Raw genomic sequence first — 24,765 nt, 5'->3', positions numbered from 1 at the left:
AAAGCCTTTACATTTCCTTCTTTGCTCCTCATTCATTTTGATAGATTGTTCACTCACTTGCCTCAGTGTTCAGTGAATCAAGATCTGCTCACTAAGGATCCTATAGTGAAGGAACACACTGTCCTTTTTACGTTTTTCAAGATATGCAGCTGTATTGCAGATACTTATATTAATGACATATGTATGTATTCATTTCTCTTTTGATTTGATCTATATACAGTCCTCATTACACAGTGGGCGCTATTGTTGTTTGTTTAGAATGCTGTTAGATATTTTCGTCTTCTTTATCGTCCGCTTGAAAAACAAGCAAAAGTATGACTATGACATGTAATATAATAATAATATAATAAATAATGTAATATAGTCAATTACCAAAGATTTTCACATCCCAACTCGATGACTCTTTTGGAGAGTTTACCATGGATCAGGATCGGCATTCTAAACCCGTCCCTCGCCCTAAATAAACAGACTCAGTAAATAAACAGTGAAACAGGTTAAACGTGCAGCGCTGACCTCTGCAAAGGCTGCAGGCTGGTTGCTATGGTGTTATGTGTGGTTGCCAGAGTGTTTTTAGGGAGTACCGTTGGTGAGATCTATTGTTCACGTTACCTCTCAGCTATCAGGTTTAAAGACTGATTAACTCACTCGATGGTCATTAATTCACAGGAACTGCATTGCAAATGAATATTGAAACGCACCACGGGCTGTGTTCAACATCACACATAAACTACCTATTGCACTACATTTGCCCTCTGGGACTTTATTCAACTTTAGGATTTCTCAATGTGATATTTTTGTTGTGTCAAACCCCGCACGCACACTACTTTCTGCTAACAAGCCAATGCATCACATTTGATGGATGGCAAGAATTACAATTGTAATGATATCAGTGATGATGCAAAATGAAAAAGTGTGTCTAGATCTCTATTTACTGCTAGTTGTATGGTAAACTACGGAGTTATTTATTTAGGGGATATTGAATGAGTGCAAGAGGAGCAATCTCAGACTCAGGACGAGGTTTGAATGTTAGCGAGAGAGACGTGAGAGATGTTTAGTGTTTCTCAAGGTGCTCCTCCAGTGAACAAATGCAGAAATGACAGGGATATAATAATGACAATAAGCTGTATTTACAAAGCACCTTTCATAGTATAAAAGGTATTTAAAAACAGGACACAAGAAGCGAAAACAATAAAATAATACAATCCAAAAGTAGGAGATACTAGTAATGAAACAAGTTGATTGTGGTTAAAACACTGACAACCAAGTAAACGGCATTTAGATATATTCTTAAGTCTCTCAGTTTAATTGTTCCAGCAAAATACAAGGACATTGTTCCTTTGTCCATGGACTAACTTTCCAACTTTCAGTATATTTTAGATATGCTGCTAACAAAACAAACAAAAACCCAAACTGGACTAATTTAATCTTCATAGTCATAGTCATAATAAGGTAAATTATTGCAAAGGCTAGTTTTCAGTTTTCTTTGGGGTTACAGCTAAAAGTTTTAAAAAAGTACATCCTCAGAAAGTCCACAGTATATGCTGGGTTGTTGTGTGCATTCCCTTGTAAGTTATTAAAAGACTCTTAAAAACTATTTCAAAACATACTTGGAGCAATAAGGGTCTCCAACAGAAGATTTTGTGATTTAATGTGAGTTAATACACATAGAAGGTAACATATATATTAATAAGTTAGTTAAATGGATGTACGTTCCAATGGCTTTGATACAAAACTGATTCATGGCATCATCAAGCAAGTTTTTTTTACCGCAATATTAAGATAAGATGACAGCACAGCTTTTCACAAAGATTGCTGACCTACTGATTCCTAAAATCTTTAGTCTGAGGATATCAAGCATAATCATTCATGAGGGGAATCATTAATGTATGACGAATCATTGTGTAGTAACTTGCTAGGAAAAGAGTATTAAAAAGAAAAAGACAAGTACTCTGTGCCCAATTTCTCACCAAACAGAGTCAAAATGAAGTGAATGTTCTGGTTGAAGAGGATGTATACTAAAAGGCAAACAAAAATACAATCCCTATAGAAAATCAAAAATATGCAAAACAGATAGGCTATTTCTTTCCTGGCATATATTATTCTGCAACGCCCAAATGTTTGCTGTAATAATGAATATAGAGAGGCTGTTTTGCAAAGCTAGATAACTGGAGTCCAGCATAAAGTATCATCATTCTCGACATTTTGAGGAGGTTAAGTTGTTGCCACAAATGTCCATTACAGTTTGCTGTCATAGCAACAGTAAAATCCATTACGCATTTCTGCTGGCGCTTTCTTTAATGTTGAAATAATGAGCACGACAAGTAGATTGAAGCAAGCCAACAACAAAGACAGGGCTTCCTCTATGGCCAACTATCCTGCTGATGCCTTTTCAGGCTCATCATCAAAATGAGGCTCCAGAGTGAAGAGGGGAGAACACCTCAGCTAAGCAAAAATTGTATTGTCTTCTGTGGCGATGGCCCACTTCCCTCTCAGGTCCTGGATCAGGTATTACTTTTGAATGCCACAGCTAGGCCGGCAGGTAGACTGTTCAAGTGGCTCATCTGGCACTCTTGTCTTTTGTATCAATCCAAAGCACAGAACATTTAGTAATTGTGATTGTTCAAATTGAAGACAGTGCTACTCTTTCCCTCTTGTTGGTGGGGGTTTCACCGCATGGTAAGCAGCTCTGCTGAGGCTAGTAAGCTCAACTAAACAAGCAAATGAAATCTATTTTTGACAGCGCCTTGTGCAGCCAACAATATGCAACCTACTGTCACATGCAGTGTGTTTTCAGTGTAGAGTGCACACAGCCTGCCAAGACAAGAAGAGAATACCATGCTTAATCGAGGTGTGACTCTGGAGGAGAAAATTCTGTGTGAGTTGAGCATCCAGAGGCCCTCCTTTAACCACTGAACTCTGAACCTTTTGTTTATGTGCCTGACCTCCTTAAGAAATCTGAAATCTCTGTGAGTTTGCAAGTTGTCAGCTCTGCACAGACCATAATAATAATCATAATATGGAATCGGAGAGTAGTTCTGTTTCTGTTCTGCTACATCGTTATCTGATCGGATTCTGCCAGCCGTACCGTTAATACATATACTGCTGTCTGTCGGTGGAGCAACTGCGCGTTTCAGTGCCTTCATATTTGTCATCCTCTCCTTCCCTTATATTTGTCATCCTTCTCCTTCCCTAAGCCAGGCTTATTTTAGGTGTTGTCGTTTTGTAGCCTAATGAAATCAACCAAACATCACAACTGCAGGCCATGCCTTTCAGAGGATGCTCGCATTATGAGTAATTAATCTGAAAGTGCTATGATTAATCCTGCTACTTTAGCCCCTCGGGCGAGACTGGATGTCTGTGAAAAATCTCCTCTCACGAATCCTCCTGAGAACGCACAGCACACATTTAGGTTTCTTTAGTCTTTAAAGCGCTGTCGACGTCTTCTCACATCACGTCGCTTTTTAGGCCCCTTGGCTTTTTCTACAAAGGAATTGAAACATTTTCAGTTCATGGTTTCTAAAATATACATTATTCCATACATGCAAAATAATTAGATTATGCAAATGCGTAACTGAGTGGTGGAATAGGTTCAAAATAGCCTGTAGGAAAATGTAAAAAATCAAATCAAAGGTTTGTCGGACTGGAACCACAGAAGTCGCAGCTATATGAGATTCTGTTTTCAAAATCCAGCAGAAGTCAATTGCTATTCAATTAAAAAATAAAGCTTATCATCAACTATATCATCACACATCAAATGCGCATTTGATGTGTATCCTATGAGAATTGTCCAGGTGTGTGTTAATAGGAAGAGCTGCGTGGGATGCTCAACTTATGAAATAACCAAGGGCAACACAAGGTTACAATCAGCCAGCCTCTGCCTTCTTGTTGTCCAGATAGCATGGCTTTCATCATGTTGAGCAACCCTCAAGCACGTAAATTGATTAATGCAAGCCTTTCATTCTAGACAGCTCACACCAAGATATCATCGCTGCCTAAGATGCTCACATGCTGGAGAGCCTGGCAGTCCAAATCACTGGCTATAAATCATCCCACACCAGCTTCTCGTACCCAGTCCCTTCCCAGTTGCTGCTGAAATACTGGTTTTGTTTGGACCTGATTGTGTGTGGGTTAGAGATCATTTCTAGTACTTTTCTTGTCATGACTGCCCTTATGTAAGCTGCATAAAACTGGCTGAAGCTTTGACAGTAGAAGTAAAACTGACTTTTACCCTGTCAGTGGATTATTCTCAAGGCTTGACATTGCCTTCCCACACCACATAGTCATTACTGTAAAGGCGTCTACATGTTACAGCCAGGAAGTGCTCTGCATCATCGGTATTCTCTGTATTAGTAAGCTGGCATGCACTTTCCCATCGTTAAGATGTACTGAGCAACATATAGAAGAGAAAACGCATTAAGTATTTAAATATCCCTGTGAGTCATGTTGGACAGATGCGAAGACAAAATGCACAGCTTGTTTCAATTTATTTATGTTCATAATACCAGCAGATGAATGTCTACATGCTGTAAGGGCACTTGCCATTCCAGATTGGTATGCACTCACCCCTCCTCTGTTCTTTTGGTTCAATCAGCCTCACTCCCCCACACGCCCCACCCCCCACTCTCCTGCTTGAGTAATGGCCTGCGTTGCCTTCTTGTCACTGGGAGAGGTGGTGCTGCATGGCTTGCCTCGGTCCTCCTGTTTCCATGCGTGTCCTTTCAACCGACTAGGCAATCCCAGCTGATATCTCTATCGACCGCGATTTAGCTGATATTGCTGCAGTCTCCCTTCCTCTAGCTGTGCTTCTGCCCCCTGCAATCTCTCTCCCTCTTTGTTTCTCCCATCCCCTCTACCTCCAATCCCTCCCCCACTTTGTCTCCCTGTTTCCTATAATGTGTTCATCCTCTCAAGTGTCAATATACTCCAAATTCATCATGCCATCATATTTCCTCACCCAAAAAAACACAAGCAGCTCCGAAACTGTCAGAATACCACTGAACTCCGATCAGTCATAGCTAGGAATAAGACCTGCATGGTTAAGCAGCGTGAGCTCTCTAACAGAAGGGTGACTTGTATACAGATATGAGGTGAACACGTCAGGCAGAGGAACAAATTGATTTGTAGTGTTAGAACAGCAAAGGTATGCGATGCAACGCTGGGAAAAGAAGGGCTTTGGATGCAAGTTTTTGATTTTCTTGAAAATGGATAACACACCGTAGCCTATAGCTTCCTCAGCCTAATGCAGTGAGCTGTATTATATCATTTTGACAGGTATTTGTGTTTCCATCATTATGTCTCTCGAGTCTTTATGTTAGGAGCACGTCCATACCAATACCCTTGTGTTCATTCTGTAACAGCTCTGACAGCTCACCTAAATCAGGCTCCTCCTCTGCAGTATGATTCCTACGTGTTACTGCCAGGACCTGCAAGCCAGTGCGCTGTGAATCTGTAGCATGTATTTATTCACACAGCCCATTTTCTTGCCTCACTATTTCCCTGTGTGTTGGCGCCGTGGCTGCCTGTTTTCTCTTTCGTTGTCTCTTCCTCTCTCTCCCTCCCTTCTGCTATCGCTCACCCACCCTTTCTCTCCCCCCGCCTCACTCATTTGCTCACAGACTCTCTTTCTCAGACGCACACACACGCACACAAACACACGCACACACACACACGCACACACATACACACACACACACACAGGCACATGCTGTGCCTCACTGGATCAGAGCCTCTGACTACAGTATGCCTTCAGAAGAGCTCCTTTATCTTGCGTTCACTAGAGCACAACTCCAAGCCAAGGTTGTTTTTGCTGGGGTCCAGACTGTCCCGGAATTTCACCCATCCCGGATTTATTATGATACGACGGTTCTTTTTAATTAGCATAATTTTTGCTGCAGCAGTTCAAGGCAGCATCTCAGTGTCTGCCATCCAAGCCATCTCATCTGAGAGGAATCACCTTCCCTCCTCCAGAGACAGACACATGCAGCAGTCACGTTAACTGCCTCTCAGTCAGAGGCAGATCTGGACGAGGTAACGGGAGAGGAGGAAGGAAAAAAAGGAGCAGCAGTGAGGGGAATGCAGCAGTAGTCTTTACTGCATGAGACTGAGCAGGTGGAGCGCGAGGAAAGGATCATACGTGCGTTTGAAATAGAAACACTCGTGTGTGGATCTGTGCCACACCAAAGGTATATCGTCTGCTGGATTTGCTGCGTCTGTGCGAGAGTGAATGAGGAGCTACTGAGAAATTATTTATTTATTTTCTGGAATTTCTCTTTTACCGCGCTGCTGCAGATACTGCTCCCTCTCTACCCCTCCTTCTCTCTCTCTCCCTGTCTCTCCCCCTCCCTATCTCTGTTCTCCTGCCTTTCCCTGGCTAAAGGGGGAACAAAAGCGCTGGTTCCTGCATCACCCTTCATCGCTGCATCTTCACTTGCGCATATTTTTATCGCCTTGTCCTTTTTGCTTTATGAAATGATCCAGTTTCCCACGGAAGCGTGTTATGTCTTCTACTGCGGTGGAGGGGCGCTCTTCTTAGTGGGCAGGCTCAGCTGCCCTAAAGCTCTACCTGTGGGCGATGGAGACTCTTATCAGAATTCTTGTCACATGAAGCTCTGTCCTGCCACTTTTCATGCCTAAATATCATGGTTGAGCAACATGCCTTTTTGAAATCACAGGTGGATTCATCTCCATTCTTTATTTGGATGTGTATCTTTTTTTGCATTTTGGATACACTCGGCTCACTTTTTGAAGAAGGTGCTTTGGGATGGTTTTCAATGTCTTTTCTGTGCAGTAGACATCTCGTCATGGCAAAATGTTAACCAAAATTAGATAAGTTGCTTGCTATTCATTTTCTTCCACAAGAACATTAACTGGATTTTGACAGCTTTTTAGAAATCTATTTTTTGGTTATTCTTGTCACAAATTCAAAGGATATTTTTCGTTTATTGACCAAATCAAGGGATTATGTAAGAAATGGGCCCAGATTGTCACTGAGATGCCCTGTGGTCTTCAAGTTGAACTGCCAGAGACCAAAGCTTGGCTAAGTTGTCTGTCCTGGGCCCATGAGGATCTAATATACATGGGTAGACTCTTTGCAGCCACCCCTGTGCTCGGACAGTGGAGCAGCTGGTCATGCAGTAGCCTAGGTATGGGCCTAAGTTATTGTTCAAGACTAGCCTTCTGGTTTGCCCTGCTTACTCTACTCCCCATCCAGACTGGAACAGCACGTGTGTCTTCTAGTCTCAGCACCACGCACCATGTCCACCATTTTCACAATAAGCATGGCACCGTTCCTATTGCCATCAACAGGATGCCTTTTCTTACCAGAGGGGGCCATGGTAAGAATTTCCCTCCACCATTCTCAACTTGCTGTTTGCTGCCTCACTAATGTATCCTGTTGTTCTGATTATAAGAGTTAGATTTGAGCATGATTTTGCTATCTGACATATATGTGGCATTTTACAGGTAAAAAGAGTTTAGCTGTTCCGATATATCTTTGGTGGCTCTCTTGTGACATAAAGTGGGATAATGGATCCTTCACTAACTCCGGATTTGCTGCAGCCGCTGTGCATCATTAAACCCCTTTATCTAGCCGTCAGTATCAGTAGTGGTTGCCCTGTTTCCGTGTTGCTTTTCAAGAGGCTACAGCATCCGTAGAGCTGTATTTGTTCAAATCGTTTTTTAAATCTTCTTCCATGAGATTCCTGTTTATTTAAGCGGCGTAATGCACTCCCTGTAACAGAGACGGTTTTGTGTCAAAGGTGATTGCTACACTAAACTGTAATTAGTGGCGCGTCACAACAACCGTAAAGTAATAATATGTACAAGAGTGAGCAATGAAATAGAGACGACCTCGTTGGTTTTCCTTGGGTGCTTAACTTATGGAACAATGATCACAGGAACTATTTTTCCAACTTCATATAAAATATGCCTTGATAAGCTGTTCTACATTGTGCAATTACAACCTAGGGATATGGATTGTATAGTTATAAAATAGTGACCTATCCTCAATAATCTACATCAGATTGGCCACGCTAGTTGAATTGGATCCTTCAAAGAGCTGACACCAAAGTCATTGCTCCCTTATATTTGCACTTTGAAATATGTCTCCAAAGACTCACTTTTATGTCCTATAAAAAGAGGCCCGATGGATTTGGAGTGTCTTTTTCACTGCAGCAGTTTTGTCAGTTGCAAAAGGGCTAAAAATGTGATGAATTACATTGGAGCTATTATAGCCATATCATTCTAGACCAGGCTTTTACAGGCACAGTACTGCCTGTGATCAAACAGGCATATAAAAAAAAAAAAACACTTCAAAGAACTCACTGATAAATTTTCAATTACCTCTATTGTAGATTTTGTACTGTAGGTTGTTCTGAAGTAGGTGCTTTAGAGCAAGAAAAGCAATTTACTGCAACATAAATGATACAGACAGTACTTACATTTCACAAGTCATGTCCATAGTGCCATAATCCAATGTGTAGAATGCATACGCAGACTGGTTAACATTGCTATAATATGATTAATGCTATGTAACCGTTATCACAGAACAATAAACCATTTAGATAATAAATCAAACTTTGAATTCATGCCACATTTACCAGAATTATATCAACTAAACTATCATTTTTGGACACTTGCTTTAATATATCAGGTGTGTGTGTGTGTGTGTGCGTGTGTGTGTGCGCGTGTGCTTGCGGGTGTGTGTGTCGAAGCTAGCCAAAGACTTCTGGAGGCCCCTGGGCTATGGTTATTTATAGGCCACCTACCCTGCTGCAATGCCTCTCAATCCTCATCCTAAACACAGGTTATGGCATATATTATTACACTATACTGGTAACAGGATATGGCATGCTTTTACACAGACAGACTGGTTGAAATAATGAGCATGAAATGATCTGAGTGTGTCCATGAAGAGTCATCCAGGTCATAGAACAGCAAGAAGCACCAAGTGAAATAGCAGGATCAGTCAGCAGTGTGTTCGTACTTCATCAGAGGTATTCAAGATGTGAAAGAATGCCAAGTTGTTGGAGCTGCAATGATTAGTTCATTAATTGATTTGTCAACTGCCAGGAAATGAATCAGCAACCATTTCAATTGTTTATTATTTGTTGAAGTAGCCAAAATGCCAACCACTCTCTGGTTAAGGCTTCTCCATTGTGTAGATTTGCTAATTTTCTCTATTTTATATAGTTGTAAGCATAATCTCTTTGGGTTTTGGACTATTATTAAGACCAGACAAGCTATTTGAAGAAATCATCTTGAATTCTGGGAAACTGAAAGGAGTATTTAATAGATTAAACAATTAAGCGATTCAGATAATAATCAGCAGATGAATCAATAATTAAAATCATTGTTGTAGCCCTTTATTTTTTACCAAAAAAATTGCAATGCAAATGCATATCTTCAATAATTACTGATGCACCTTTAAAATGTCAAAATGTCAACATAACCCCTCCAAGTACAATGCATTTGGCTCAGTGGCCTTTAATAAATGAGAATTTAGTAAAGGAGACTTAGAACATAATGACATAGAACACTGTATAAGATTTCTAAAAATAATCCGACGAAAAAGACCCCAGTTTGAATTTCAGCATTCTGAGACATTAATTGTAGCTCAAAATGATTTGAGCTATTTTGACATTTTGATGGAAGAATTGCTACAGGAGCAACAAACATCAAGATAATTCAAATTACTGATCAAATTCTGTTTGCCCTGAACTGCCCAGTTAAACTCCTCATCCGAGGTCACCCTGATCACAAACATCGGCAGGATGCTTTCAGTTAATTTTGGTCTTCACAGTTTGGGCATTGTATCTGGGTTGTTATGAATAAGAAATGGTGTTTCCATGTGCCAAACAAAATACCCTACAAGAGTGAACCAGATATTAAAATGACTTTATTAAGAATGTTAACACTGAAGTATTTCTCATATCAGGGGAAGCCAAATCCCAATTTGAGACGTGTTATGTAACTAACGTGCTTACTGTCTTCCTCAGATCATTTTCCGACCCTGCAGTGCCAAGATAATTCAGAGGTTTTTTTTACTTTGTGTAACCATCCTCTAGTTGTGGGCATGCTTCTTAAATGCAATGTTGTTTCAAAGCAGTGTTTTTTTTTTAACTTAACCACTCCGCTACAAGAGAGCTTGCCAAGATTATGATCCTCAGTGCCAAAGGCCTTGTATGCTCTCAACTGGAATGCAGGAAAGATTGCTCTGTAGCTGACCCCTCATCACACCCGCATGTTCAACACACTCAGTGAAAATCTGCTGCACTTCATTCTCCAGGGCCCCCATGTTGGTGTTACAACCGTCTGTCTGACGCAAGTCAAATCGCAGCTAATACTTCCAGAGAGATGTCTCAAGTGGAGGAAATGAATCAGTGGGCTTCTTCCAGTGATGATGTATTTTTTTCAATTCAATATTCATTTAACAGAAAGCATGTTATCGTTAGATCATTGCTTTAAGTGTGAAAAAGGAATGCTTGTCCAGTGTCTCACTCCAGTATTTTTTTGAGCTGCAGAAAGGGAAAGCAAAAGGGACGGGGTCATCAAAAGGTCTATCAGAGAGGCTTCACAATTCCCTCTAGGTCACATATTACATTAAGATAGTGAGGCAGGCCTTCATATACACACATACACGTCCACATAAATGTACAATCATACATACGCACACACAAGCAATGAAACCTGAATAGAAATGATCTCCCACTGCTTGTATGTATGTATGTATGTTCAGATGCTGCTTGTGAATTTTATAGTTGATGTTATATTATCCTCACCTTCATTGCTGTTCTGTAACCAAATACATATGCGTTGATTGCACTTGTCATTTTGAGTTCTTGCCAACACGTTGAGGGTGAAAAAAGTTGACAAGGCAAAGAACGGCATGCACGTGTAAGAGCAGAAATCAGAAAGCACGGTCACCACTGCTCTGCTCTAGATCTGCAGCAAAGCAGAACAAACAGGAGAATGTGAACTGAAGAGGATGTATTTGCTGTAATAGATCAAAGATAAACCGACAAACAAAAGAAATGCTTTTGCTCAAGTAAAAGTACCTTTACCACATTGTTGAAATACTTCAATAAGAAATGCTACTTCAGTAAAACTACATAAGTATCATACATATCAAAATAAAGCAGAAAAATGTCCCCCCCCCCCCCCCCCCCCCCCCCCCAATGTATTAAAAAAGTACTCAACACGGTCATAGTGAACCAAAAGGAGGTGCTCACCACGAGGAAAATTTTGAAGGTAATGCCGTCAACATTAACACTTTAATTAGCACACAGTCGTCAGTATTTGTGCGTAGATGGGGGGTGGTGAGAGACCTACATTGTCTTGTAAACGTGGCTATATGGAACATTTCAACAGGCATGAACACTTGAAAGCAATATTCAAATGAACAGATAGTAGTCTATTTAAAGAATCGTGTTTTCAGGTCATGTTATTTTCAGTGTACATTATAGAGTAAATTGCCCTGCTGTTCCATTATATTTCATTATAAGCCCCTGCTTCCATGTCTGACATCTTGATATAAAGATACTGGCTCTATTACTGTGAGCGAAGACGGAAATCTAATTGCTCCCCATTTTATGAAAATGTAGCAAAGCTACAGTAGGTAGTAAGTTTTTTTTGTTATGTAAAATTGAATCCATTTAACCAGATAATGTCATAAAGTGGGGCTGCAACAGAGAACCTTCCACTAAGATTATAACCTATTTTTCATGAAGTTTTTTTGTGTTGTGGGATCCCGTCACATGCTGGAAATCTTGCCGCCTCTGAGTGCCGAAGAGAGCCAAGAGTAGAATGTATAAATGGCTTGTAAACAGTGCAGCAGAAGTGCTCCATCAACAATGACTGTACCTGCTGCAAAATTATTTTTAGGAAACCTCATAGTAATTGAAGACATAATTTAGGTCTGAGGATTGTGCGTATGTTCGCTTGTATTTGAGGGTAAGTTCTCAACGTTTTCAAGAAAATCATCTCTTGTTATAATTTTGTTCAGTCAGGATGTAAAAAACATCATGCTTATTCCTTTGTTTCCAGAATGTAAGCGTTATAGAGGTGCCTATCACTGCACAATATCACATGTATATTTCAGGATCTAAAAAATCTGATTTGTTGTTGAGTATTAAGTTCCTTGTTCTTGTAAAAAAGTTAAGTTTACCTGGCGACACCTGTGGTTACCATGATAATAACATTGTGCAGTTTAACACTACAGCAAACACTCTTAGAGCAGATACTTTCATTTAAAACAGCAGTTGTTGGAAATGTTGAGTTTGCAGTAGCTTAAAATAATTTACCAGCAAATCCTACACACTGTCCCTTTGAAAGTGCTCAGTACGGATTTCGGAGCATTTGTATTGCCTCCACACAACTCTCAACATTAAGACGGCTGAGCCGATTATTCACAGCTAACGGTGCTAACAGCACTAACAGTGCAAACAATGGCAACAGTGCTGAGGAAGCTAACAGTGTTTACTTGTGGGGGCAGCAGAAGTTGGGCACTGTGCTTCTCTTTCGCAACAACGCTGAGGGTAGGGACGTTATCAGCTTTGACTGACGTATGAGCGCAGTGCAGAGCAGCGGCTTAACTAGCCAGTGGGGCACAGCGACTCACATGCAGTAACATGCACGCACGGCTGGCCCGGTGCGATGTAAACAAAGCACAGTGAAGCTTGGATTGCAAGACACACATATATCTTTACATTGCAAATAGTTGTTTGCTGCTTATGCTCTGAATCTCATATTTTGTGCTAATACAGTTACAGATGGGAATATAAGAAAAGACCAACTCATTTTTGCAAAGACAATTGACTCAACTTTAAAAATATTTCAGTGATAAGTGTATAAAAAATGAGACTTAAATCTGAAACGCTGCAGTGAGTTTTCTCATCATAAAAGACATGTAGGTGCATTTAAGGGAAATGTCTTTGTGACTTAAATGCAGTATTTCGGTACTGCATTTAAGTTAAATTTCCCCATGACCCAAATCTTCTGAAGGTTGAGTGGGAGAAAACCTTAACATTGTTATTGAAGAAGAGGGTCGTTTGATGCGCTCTGAGCTGCAGACGTTCAATTGAAGAACTGACAGTCTGGATACATCTTGCTGCTCAGAGCAGAGCCAGCAATTCAGGCATTATGCAGTAGAAGTCTGCATGCGCCAGCTGCATCTGCCGTTATTTAGGATTCACAAGATTGTCAGGGTGGCTTTTAATCAATCAAATTCAATTGATTTGATTCCTAAACTCTGTGTTCGCTGTACTAAGGATGTGATGCCACTTCCTGACTTGAACGTCATATTTTAACTTGAAACCCGTATGTCCTCTCTGTCAGGCTTCAGACTGCACCATTCATTTTCATCATTTAACTGAGCTGTATTTAATAGACCATGGAAGAAGTGTGCCTCAGCTGCCATAAGTCAGATGACAAATTCAAACTTAATATCTCTCCATAACTCTCAATCTCTGCAAAACTGCTCACAATTTAGAGATATATGTGAGTTCATGTTCTAGATAAATCAGTTTTGTTTTTTCAGTAATGTGCCTTTGTTGAACTATCTTTGTCGAATGCCTCCACAGCATACATACACATACAGCACTTTCGTCATTTTACCATAAGCAGGCCATGTTGCAGAAATGTTTTTGACATGAAAAACTTTGTCCATATACAACCGTAGCTGCACTCACGTATAAATATATATATATATACTATATGTGAATGTGCGATAGTCTGCTTAACAAAACCAACGGTCAAAATAAATGCAGTAAAGGCACGCTGTATGCGTATGTAGGGTCACTACTGAGTGACATACAGCAGGAAGAGTGTTGGAGAAATTGCAGAGCGTAGAATTCCAGGTGTAAAGAAACCCATATCAATATTTTTCTATTTTTCCGAAAGAGAAGGAAGGCTAAGAAGTTAACCTATGTTGACATTACAGAGTTGCACCAAAACCAAACTAAATCGGTAAACTAATTATTTTATAGGTGAAAACTCCATGCACAAACGTACGTTGAAGAGAGAGAGACCGACAGCAGCAGATAATGGCCGCTCTAGGCCTACTCTGCATGAACTGTATCTGAAAATTGAGCGCCTGTGAGTGAAAGTAAATCCTTTAATTTTGCAATTAACTTATGTTAACATACAGTTGTGGAAGAAGTACTTAACTGTTTGTTCCACTGCTTTGTGTTTATAATGTTACAGCTGATACTAGTTATTTGTGTGAGTCATGATTCTTTTTTTGCCTCTAAAAGTAATGATTAGTAATATTATCAGAGCTAATACTCTCTTCTCACTGATGCCACATGCATTGTCCGATTCTCTACGACAGCAAGCTCAAGCAGTGTGTTAAGGCTTTTCACATCTAACTTGTTATCACCAGCGTCTCAGTGTTTTGTGCGAGTCCTATTAGCATGTTGCCTCGTCTCTTGCGTATTCAGCTGGCTAAGAGCACAAATGGAAAGGACAGGATGTTGAGTAGTGGGTAGTATGCATCTTGGCACAAACAGAATCCATAATATTACATTTGTTGTGTAGAGATGTTTTATGACAGAACAGCCAATCATTGGTGCTTTATAGTAATCTCTGAATTGCATTTACACCATCTGCATTTATAGCATCTGATTTGTTATATGACTTACGATTCTATTGACTTATGCAATGTATTAAACCAACAAAATGGCTTTAATCTGCTAACAATTTAATTTTGGCCGTGAGTTTGCTATCGCACCACCTATATATAATATTCATTAATGATATGGGAGGCACCAAGAGACTAACAATGTGTACAGTTTAATTAATTATCAGGTTTCGCAACTAATGATGATGTGATTTACAGCACACTGCAGTTGAGAAACTCCGAAGGAGCCCTATTATACGAGCAGAGATGCATTGTGTGGCCACGAGAGACGAGCAGAGCGCTCCCGTGATATAGTCGGCAGAGAGAGAGAGTGGAGCTGCTTCAAGGGAGAGAAGTGTGATGTTTATAGTACAATCTTAACAAGGCTGATTTACTGCCTGCTTTGTTTGACGCAGGTCTGCCACAGAGAGAAGAGACGAGATAGCAGGAGTCAAAAGAGGGAGGCAGAAAGTAATGAAATGCTTTAACGTCATGACTAATGCAAGAGTTACTGCTGTCTATAGCCAGACGCTTCCTGCAGGTGCATTAGTATTCCATAATTCATGATGCCGATTACAAGGGTGCGTGTTTCCTCTTATTCACCCTCTGACTTTGTCTTTGCTCATATTCCCACAGCAGTGTTCAAAACACTGCAGTTCTCATGTTCATTAGCTGTTCGTCTCAGGGCGTTTCTTTGACAAGGGAAAACCTTCATCTTTACATTGGAAGAAATCATTTTCTCAGTTGCCAACAGTGTTACAATAAAGAATCCACGCAATTCTTGGTTTCTCATGTAAAAAAAAAACACATCTAGCCGATATTTGAATTTGTGCCGTGTTCATCTCATATCAGAGTTACTGTGGTGTCTGACAGAGACGGAGAGATTTTTCTGAAAGCTCCGATATATCCGATTACTAACACGGATGCCCCTGAAAATCTAAAATGGACGACTCATATTAGTCAGAGACCATCAATGTAATTAAACCCAAATGTATTGGGTATGGTGTGTTGTATTGTGAATGCACAGTATTTTAATCCTCACAACCAACTCTGTATTCATACAACGGTCTTAATGGCGTTTGCAAGTTGTTGGTATGGGAATCTTTCCCTTCTCCACCATCCATCTCTTATGATGTGTCAACGCATATCAAATTTAACATGAGGCGTCTTACATTTCATGTGACATATCTGAAAATTGTGTCTAATTTGTTCACATATTAATCGGTTGTCCACTTTGCACAACATTTCACGTTATATTTTCATGTGTGCTGTTTTTTGTAAGCTGCTTGTCAACGTTGATCAAAATTATCCACTTTTCTAATAGTTCAATTTGTACTCACTGCATTGCCAAATGTGATGTGTGTAATGATCTATCAAGACCGGGTTTGAGGCAACCAAAATTGGGTACAAAAGGTTCACAAGAGTCTTCTGAGTACCGTATTTTCCGCACTATAAAGCGCACCGGATTATAAGGCGCACCTTCAATGAATGGCCTATTTTAGAACTGTTTTTATATATAGGGCGCACCGGAGTATAAGGCGCATAGAATAGAATAGCGTCGTAAGCGTGTCTCTTGAAAGGTGCCATTTTGGGGTCTTTATACACACAAGTGGTGTTGGACTAGGAGTAAGCACAGTACCGGTGTTTACCGCGGTGCAGCTTTGTAGTTTACCAGTCGTACTGAAACATTTTGACAGAGCGCCGTGTACAACCAGTATGGATCAACCAATTAACCAATTGATCCATATATAAGGCGCTCCGGATTACAAGGCGCACTGTCGTTTTTTGAGAAAATTAAAGGCTTTTTAAGTGCGCCTTATAGTGCGGAAAATACGGTATCCTTTTTAAATTGGTGTTCAAGGCTATATTGCAGAGAAATTTGAAATGAGACCTGATGGGAAATTGGGTCTCAGAAACCACATCATTACTTGCCTGCTTCTTTGTTTGGTTTCACAAGAACAAACAAAGGTAAACATCATGAAGGGTTGTATGATATAATTGAATGCAATATTATAGTCTGTGTAAAATCTTAATGTTAGATTTTTGTTGTTGTTGAGAGTTTGTGGTGCAGTGCTATTTTGGTGCTACCGCATAAGTTATCAGCTAAAGTAATATTTGATGCAGGGTTGTTTTATTTTATTGTTCATGGGTTCACAGATCTGTATAAAAAGTAAAGCTGTCTATACTTTCTAAAGTAGAAAGAAAAGGATTGCATTGAGCCGAAATGAGGGCAGACTAAGAGGCCAGATGCAGATAACGTTCACTGAAAGTAGGAAACTAATAAAACCACCTATTGAGACTCCTTGATGCAACTAATGTCCCCGACTCACATTTGACTGCAAATCCCAGACATGAATTAAGATTACCTGAGTAAGAAATAATTATGTTTGGAACAAATGCTGCCCTTTTAATTAAAGTCAAAGTCAGTCAAGTCTTTGGAGTAAGTGTTCAATGTTAAGAAGGCATCCAGTCAGCGGTTCCATCCTGTCATTAAGAAACCTTTGTGGTGAGTGCCCATTATACTGAGCAGAAGCGTACTCAAGTCTTCGTACACGGTTGAAATTGAAGCTACAATTTTGTCTCAAGTGTTTTTCTGTGCTTCACTTAATTAAGAGATTCAGGTGTTGAAAAGAAAACAATTTTTCAAAACAATATTTAGGTTACAGGTCCGAAAACAAACCCAGAATAACATGTGTTTGAGGTGTACTATTAAAGGTAATTGTTGCTTCTTCTGTAACATAATGACTGGGCATCCATTGGGGCGTAATGTTTTCATCTGAGTTTGTCTCTCTATTTGCAATCTTTAACACCTGCAGTCCAAACTACTCAAAAATACATTGACACTGAGAAAGCCAACCTGGCATCAACTGTAGAAAATGGATTATAGCTTTGATTTTTCTGCTCTCGCACAAATGAAAGAATTTAGCAGATTCCTATTTAATCGGCAATCTGAGTTGACACCTCACATCATGAAAAGGTGTCTGATTTAAAAGCCGATCAGCGAATGGATTTAGCATGGATGGATTTTCTCAGGGATCTCTGCAATTACAGCAAGACTTGTAAATGAAGGATTAACACCAACATGCTTCATTCGTCTCAAGGAGAGGAACCTGATCTGAATCTGAACTTTAAAAGTTTTTGTCATGCTCTGGACTAGCAACAACTTATTCAAGAGCCCGGTCGAGAAGGTAAATTAAGTCAAACTGTTATCGATCCATTCTTGGTGTCTGATCACACTATGATTTCCCAGAGTGGTTGTAAATTGTACCTGGACTTACTCATTGATTTATTTAAGAAGAAAAAAAACAAAAGCTCCATCGTACAATCAGAATGATGTCGGCCAAGAACTACAGTCAAGATGATTTTATTGAGCACATGAATTCATCAAACAGGACTCTAGTACTATGTAATGCTGTTTATAAAGCGTGGGTGCACTTTAAATAACTGTTCTTAAAGCTGGTGGACAAAGTTGCTCCTAAAATGATAAACAAGGATTTAAACAATGGATGAATAGTGATGTTTTAGATGCTATTTACAAGAGAAATAAGGCCTTTTTAGCTTTTAGGTAGTCCGAAGGTCAGGCTGACTTGGATTATCACAAGATACAGAGAAATATAGGGCAAAGAAACGTTGTCAGTCTCTGCAACAAATTGGTTACTGCAAAAAGCTCAAGACAAATAATATCTGTCTCAACATTAATAGTGAGCTTTCCTCTGATCGAGCCAAGGTTGCGGATAAATGTTTTGTTTTTTTCACTACTGTAGCCAAACAACTAGGCTACCGGGCAATCTAGGGATGTATGCTGGAAAATCGATGTTTCAATATAATTCACAACTGTGGACTCATTTGACCTTTCAATGGTTTCACAGGATAAAGTGTTAAAGACATTGAAAGATCTTCAGTGCTCTTCAGCAATTGGACTTGATAAAATGCCGGCCAGATTTAAATACATACATATACAATGATAAATAAATCAGTCAGTGCAGATGAATCATTTTCATGATTAAAGCAGACACTCTGGCTTTGCTTAAACACTGTATGATCAGGTGGATGCATTTTAATCAGGTTTAATGCTCTTTTTAAATTGTCACATTAATCATGAATTATTACCTATTTTAGATTAAAGTGAATTGGACAGTAAAAGCTAACATTATTATGTATTTCATGTATCTAGATGTTGCATGATGCATCTGTATGTATCACCAACAACAACGAATGTACAGTGTGAAGACATGTAAACAAGTGTTGTGTCCTCAGCTTAGCTTGATAAGAGTTGTAATCACTGTAGGTCATGTTTGATGAAGAGACAAAGTATATCAGATAAAGAGACCTGGTGAATGATAATTACAGTAAAGTATACGTTGTTCGTGTTAATAGATAGTTATAATACATTATGTGACTTGACGAGAAAGTATTGGTGCTTCTTAAGATGGATAATGTGAAATCCTGTTAAAAAATAGAACACATATGCAAAACTGTAGATATAATCTATATGTGCCATCCTGGATTATGTGCTATGTTTGCTAAATTCTGTGAAATCATTGCAGGACAAAACTATTTCTGGATTTCCACAGTGTCAGACCCAGCCTCAGTACTTGCAGTGAGAGCAAAGATGAATCACGATAAAACTGTTGTTATTTGTTTACTTCTGTGAATGCAAAGATTCATCATACTTTGTAAATTAGGCTACTTAACTGTGATTTAGGAGTAAAGCAGATAAATCTTCCCTCCTTCCTTCCTGGTTTCTCTCTGCCTACTGCGTTAGTTTGAAAAATGAATGCGTCTTTGCAGGGGGGGGGGGGGGGGGGGGTGGGAGGGGGTTAGACTGTGACTGTGGTGAGAGGAGGAATCTAAATCTCATCTCATACTGTGGATGAGATACTTTGAAAAATAAAAGTATACCACAAATAACTTTGTTTCTCTTTCTCTCTCCAGCTGGTACCACGTACATCTTTGGAAAAGGTGGGGCTCTCATCACATTCACCTGGGCCCCCAATGAGCGACCGAGTACCCGAGCCGACCGGTTAGCCGTGGGCTTCAGCACTCAGCAGAAGGATGCCATCTTGGTGCGAGTGGAGAGCACCCATGGGCTCGGAGACTATCTTCAGCTGCACATAGTAAGTATTGGAAGCAGAGTTTGGGGCTATAAGCATTAATGTCAAAAACACTTGAACTCACACTTGAAATCACACTGTGACGGATAAAAAAAATAACTGTTAAAGGAGATAAAAAAAATCAAATATGTTTTTTATATGATGTAAAGCAATACCATGAATATTTGTGCACTTTTCTTGTGCATGACTTACATTTTCCAAAATGTGGATGTAAATGTAGAAATGATAAACACAAAGAGATATGTTTTGTTCATATTTTAGCTTCTTTCAGATTTATCAATAAGACAATTGTGCATAACAACAGTGTCCTGCATCCGTACACTCTAAATCATATTTTAAGTATTTGAGAGCAAACATCATTATCTGGACAACAAGGCACAAGTAACCCTTAATAGCACTTATGGTCATTTCAATTGTGCTATTTAATATATTACCCTGTGAATATTGACCCAAAGAAGCATTATATTTATGATTATAAAAGCATTGTCAAAAACACAAAAACAACAACACAACATCCTTAGATCTCCAGAAAATCAGGACAATGTGAAGTGGGCAGCTAACTGGAGCAGTGGAAACTAGTCCGCTCTGTCTGCAAACACCAAACGTTTACATTATTTCCTGCCATTGTCCACACAAGCCTGAGCACATCAGTGAGAAACATTAATGAGCAGTATGTTACAGTGTTTGGAAGTATGCGGCTGGTGACTAACATTGGAACTCCCACAAAATCCCCAAAAGAAAATACATGTCTTCAGTTTAGATATTTAGATGGCTCTGTAGGAATATGGGCTAAAACAACTGAATGTAGACGTACCAGCATTTTCAGCAGCATTCATGCAAAAGTTGTAAGCACAAAAAGGTATTGTGATAAAGTACTGATGCTACAAACTTGATTTAATGAAATGAAAAATAAATTAATTTAAAGAAACCTCTTATGATCTATTTTTACATTTTTCTTGAATGTGCCATTATTCTAACTTGGCACAGCATTTGTCACAGCTGGTAGGAGTCCAAACATTAAGATAATATAGAAACTAAAAATATGATATACAATAAAGCACGAGTCAGTAGACCCAGAGATGTTTTTCTTGTGTTATACACGTGTGTCTTTCGGCGGAGCCAATTGACTTCTCAGCAGCTGCCAGCAACTGTGTCTTTCCTAGAGGGAAATCAGCCTTTTTAGCATTTAGCCACAGGACAGATGTGCAAAGATGAAGACCAGAGGGGAGATCTGTCAAATGTCTGCGTGCGGTGTAATAATTAAAATCACACCTGTTGTCAAAGCACAGTTACTTAGTTAGTTGTAACCACCGAAAGAAAGCTTCATAAAATCACAGTCCTGATCCAAAAAAATAAAAATAGAAAGATAAAATGTAAAAGAAAAACTCAAACCATCTCTTCATCATTCCCCTCATTAATTTCCATAGCACATTGCCTGTTGCTGTTCTTGTGATGGTTCGGATTGTTATTCAAATGTGCAAAACATGAGGTCATTTGAATGAATAAAAGGTGACATCACTCTCATCATTTATAGTCTTCCAGTCCAATCCAGTTCATGTTTTGATATTAACTTATATTCAGTTCATTATGGCCACCGTGGGGCCTTCAAAAGAGGGCAGCTGCGGTAGTATAATATGGACACAAATATCATAAAATAAAAATGGAAGCTGAGACATACTTTGTAACAAATTTCTGCCTGGTTTGAAAGTCTTGCTGCACTTATCAGTTACCAGACATGCTTGGTACAAATATCATCCCCTGGATGTTTTTCAAACTGTGTCATTTAAATAGAATTTCGGGTTTTAAAAGTGTGAAACTAACCTCGCCAGTCTTGGACTGTCGCTAGTAAATGCAAATACTGCTCCCTGCGTGCGAAGCCAGCTGAAAAGATTTTTTTTTCCAGCATCTGCCAAGTCCTTGCACCCTGACAGATTGCTTACTTTGACACCGTATTACTGCTCAGCGGAGGGGAATCGAAAGAGTTCAGAGGGCGCTGAGGTTGCCTCTGTTGGTTTCTCTAACTAAGCTTCATAAAATTGCATCTTCTTGTTTTGTAGAGACCCAAGTTGTCATTTATTTATGTGTATTATGTATTTTTTTAAAGATATTTTTTTCGGTATATCTGCTTTTTATTTGATAGTGACAGCTAGAACAGAAACAGGAAAGGCAGGGGAGAGAGAGAGGGGATGACATGCAGCAAAGGGCCCAGGCTGGAAGTGAACCTGGGCCGCAGCGGTAAGGTCTCAGCCTTGATACGTGTTGCCCATTGAAGTAGAGGTGAGGACAGAAAGAAGCAGCCGGTTACACTGGTCACAACAACACTGGGAGAGTTGAAAATAGTAAAGGAGACAAATGATACATGAGTTTTAAATGCTTCAGGGATTTGGGGCTTTCAGATGAAGTGGCTTGGAACAGAATTCACTTCTTATCATCTTCCTGGGATATCTAGCCTTCCATCGAAACTACAATATGAGAAATATGAGAGTGTTAAAACAGGGTAAATCATGTTATAAATGGGTCAAAACTATTCATTAGCAAACTACACTACACGTCATTATATTGTGTTTAATAGATGCTCTATTTGATCGTTAGAGCAATTGAGAAAAAACTTAGTCGACCTACTAATAGATCATTTAAAAAAAGATGATGTTCTGTTTGGCAGTGCTTATAGTTCTTCTTTGACATCACTTATTTGTAAAGGAGATTGCTGTATTAAAAGGGTCACATGGTTAATTGAAACTATGAATTTGTGGATGGTTCATACACAAGCTTCAGAGATTAATTACTCTGTACAAAAGAAACCAACGTTATTCAGCAGAGAGAACATTAAGGAGAATAATGCTACTTTCAAATGTTCATGTTTTTAACGAGTCACTTAAAGCTGAAATGAAAACAGAGGGTTAATTGTGCAAAATGTTGACAATTAGAAGAAGCAGTGTTCCACAGCAGAGCTTCAAACTACAGTGGTTTGATGAAGTTATTCAGTAAGCTGATGAGGTTTTGTTGGACATCATTGATTATAGTAGGTTGATTTTTTGCCTTTTTTTATGCCTTGTTTTGGGGATAATGAGAGAGACAGACAGGAAAGGCAGGAGAGAGAGGATGACATGCAGCAAAGGGCCCTGGGCTGTACTTGAACCCAGGCTGCTGCGGCCTTAATGGTACACGCTCTACCCAATGTGCTACGGGGTGTATTTCAGGAGAGTCGTTTCAAAGGCAGACCTCGACCTGCCTTCTGTATGTGCTCCACACGCATCTGGATTCCTCATTTCAAATTCAGGGTTAGATAAATCAGGTACAAGACTGCGTGCTGTGGTTGTTATAACTATAAAAGAATATTCATTTTGTGATTGCAATCAGAGTTTTTAGCAGAGCTGAAATACATTTTACATTACTGACTAGGTATTTTCCGATAGAACTCATTTCTGAGAAAATATGTGCCTTTGATCACTTGGGAAATATGAAACGGTTCAAAGGAATTAGAAAACAGCTATTATAGTGCATAGAGCAGTTTGAATTTTTTTAATTATTCATCACAATCTGTCATTTCCATCGAGTAATCTGCTTTAGAAAGAAAGGGATAGTAGCTTGTCTCCTGATAAGGTTTAAAAAAGCACTCAATTGTTTTTTATTTATTAGTTTCATTTGATGTTGTTTTATGCTGAGTATGATAAGATATACTTTATTGTCCCGTAGGGAAATTTGTCCTGGGCTCCAAGCCGCTGCATCGTACAGTACAATCACCAGCGCCACAATCCACATGAACCCATAGAACATAGATCACACATACACTCGTGCATAAACATGCTTAAATACACATGTACACAATAGTTACGAATAATAAAACCAGGTGTGATCAACACAGGTCATAAATGAAGAGGTACTTTATCATATGGGAAAAGGAAAGATAAGAAGTCTCTGAATTCCCAACACTATCGATGCAACCTCCCACCTGCTTCTGAAGAAAATGCTCCAGTAAATAGTAAATCCAAAAGCAGAGAAAGACATTTGGCTGGTAACAAACTGAGACAGAGCGATATGCTTGTCTTCTTAATAAAATAATCATGATCTATCCAATCTATGCTCTGTTTAAAAATGCATTAGGTGGCAGTGGTGACGCATCATAGAATAATTGTCAATGCCATCATGCTTTTTCATCTCATCAAAATTGAATCCTTATATTAATTTATCCTTTTAATAATCAGTCCTTTCCCTCCAATATGAAAGAGGAGGCTGTAGCTATGATGAGAACTGAGATCCCACACTGAAAGCAGTGGAAACAGGGTATACTCCAAGGAAATGCTTTCTCCATTAGAGCTGATGTCAAAGCAACTATGGTTGCGTGGCTTTTCATGAGGATATGCCTGATTAGCTTTGAACCTAAACACATGGGCATTAAGAAAAAAATTAGTTGGATCGGCCAAGCTTTTGTTTACTGAAGCTGGGCTGCAGCAGTGTTGCTTTGCCAGCTGTCAAAAGGTGCTTTGGGGCTGTTTTGTAATCATGCAGAAAGACTTGAGTAAGCAGAATCGAAGTAACTCTTTTGTTGAAGAGTGTTCTGGCCCTGGAGACGTTAATTGTTCTCCAGAGGACATGGGCTGAATTTGACCTGAGGCCCGCACTACCCTGTAGTTTCCTAATGAATACTCATCGGTTCGCTTCTTGGGAAGAGTGATTAAACCATAAACAAACTAATGTGCAGAATCTAAGTAAGTAAGGGACGCAAGAGAGATTTCTTACAGACAATTAAAGGAACATAAATATTATGTATGTAAAAAAGGGTCATGGTTTCTCAACATACATTTGTATAATATAGTGTGACTGCTGTTTCCCACTAACCCAATACTGACTTTAATTATCTCCCTGTTTCATTGTGAGTAACTGTGAGTGGGTAGACATTTGTCATGAAGGGGTTTTAACTTCTTTTTGACTTGTGTGAATTTGATTATCCAGCTGTACTTCACGTGCCATAAATTAGTCACACATTGCCTTCTCCTGGGTTCATGACGACTTTCAAGTGATTACAGAATACAGAAG

General features: G+C 39.4%; 1 protein-coding gene across 19 annotated transcripts in view; it reads left to right on the top strand.

Annotated features, from left to right (window-relative positions):
* Positions 1-24,765, top strand: part of LOC142960000 (neurexin-2-like) — an 85,210-nt gene that overhangs the window by 48,981 nt on the left and 11,464 nt on the right. For all 19 annotated transcript variants that reach the window (XM_076101564.1, XM_076101563.1, XM_076101557.1 and 16 more), the window contains one exon: positions 19,550-19,731. In XM_076101564.1, coding sequence (XP_075957679.1) covers positions 19,550-19,731 — 182 coding nt within the window. The remainder of the gene's footprint in view (positions 1-19,549; positions 19,732-24,765) is intronic.

Source organism: Anarhichas minor, unplaced genomic scaffold, assembly GCF_050575085.1.
Source record: "Anarhichas minor isolate MPS153535 unplaced genomic scaffold, ASM5057508v1 ptg000027l, whole genome shotgun sequence".
Taxonomy (NCBI): Eukaryota; Metazoa; Chordata; class Actinopteri; order Perciformes; family Anarhichadidae; genus Anarhichas; species Anarhichas minor.
The sequence above is the reverse complement of the archived record's forward strand: the minus strand, read 5'-3'. Positions and strand labels throughout refer to the sequence as shown.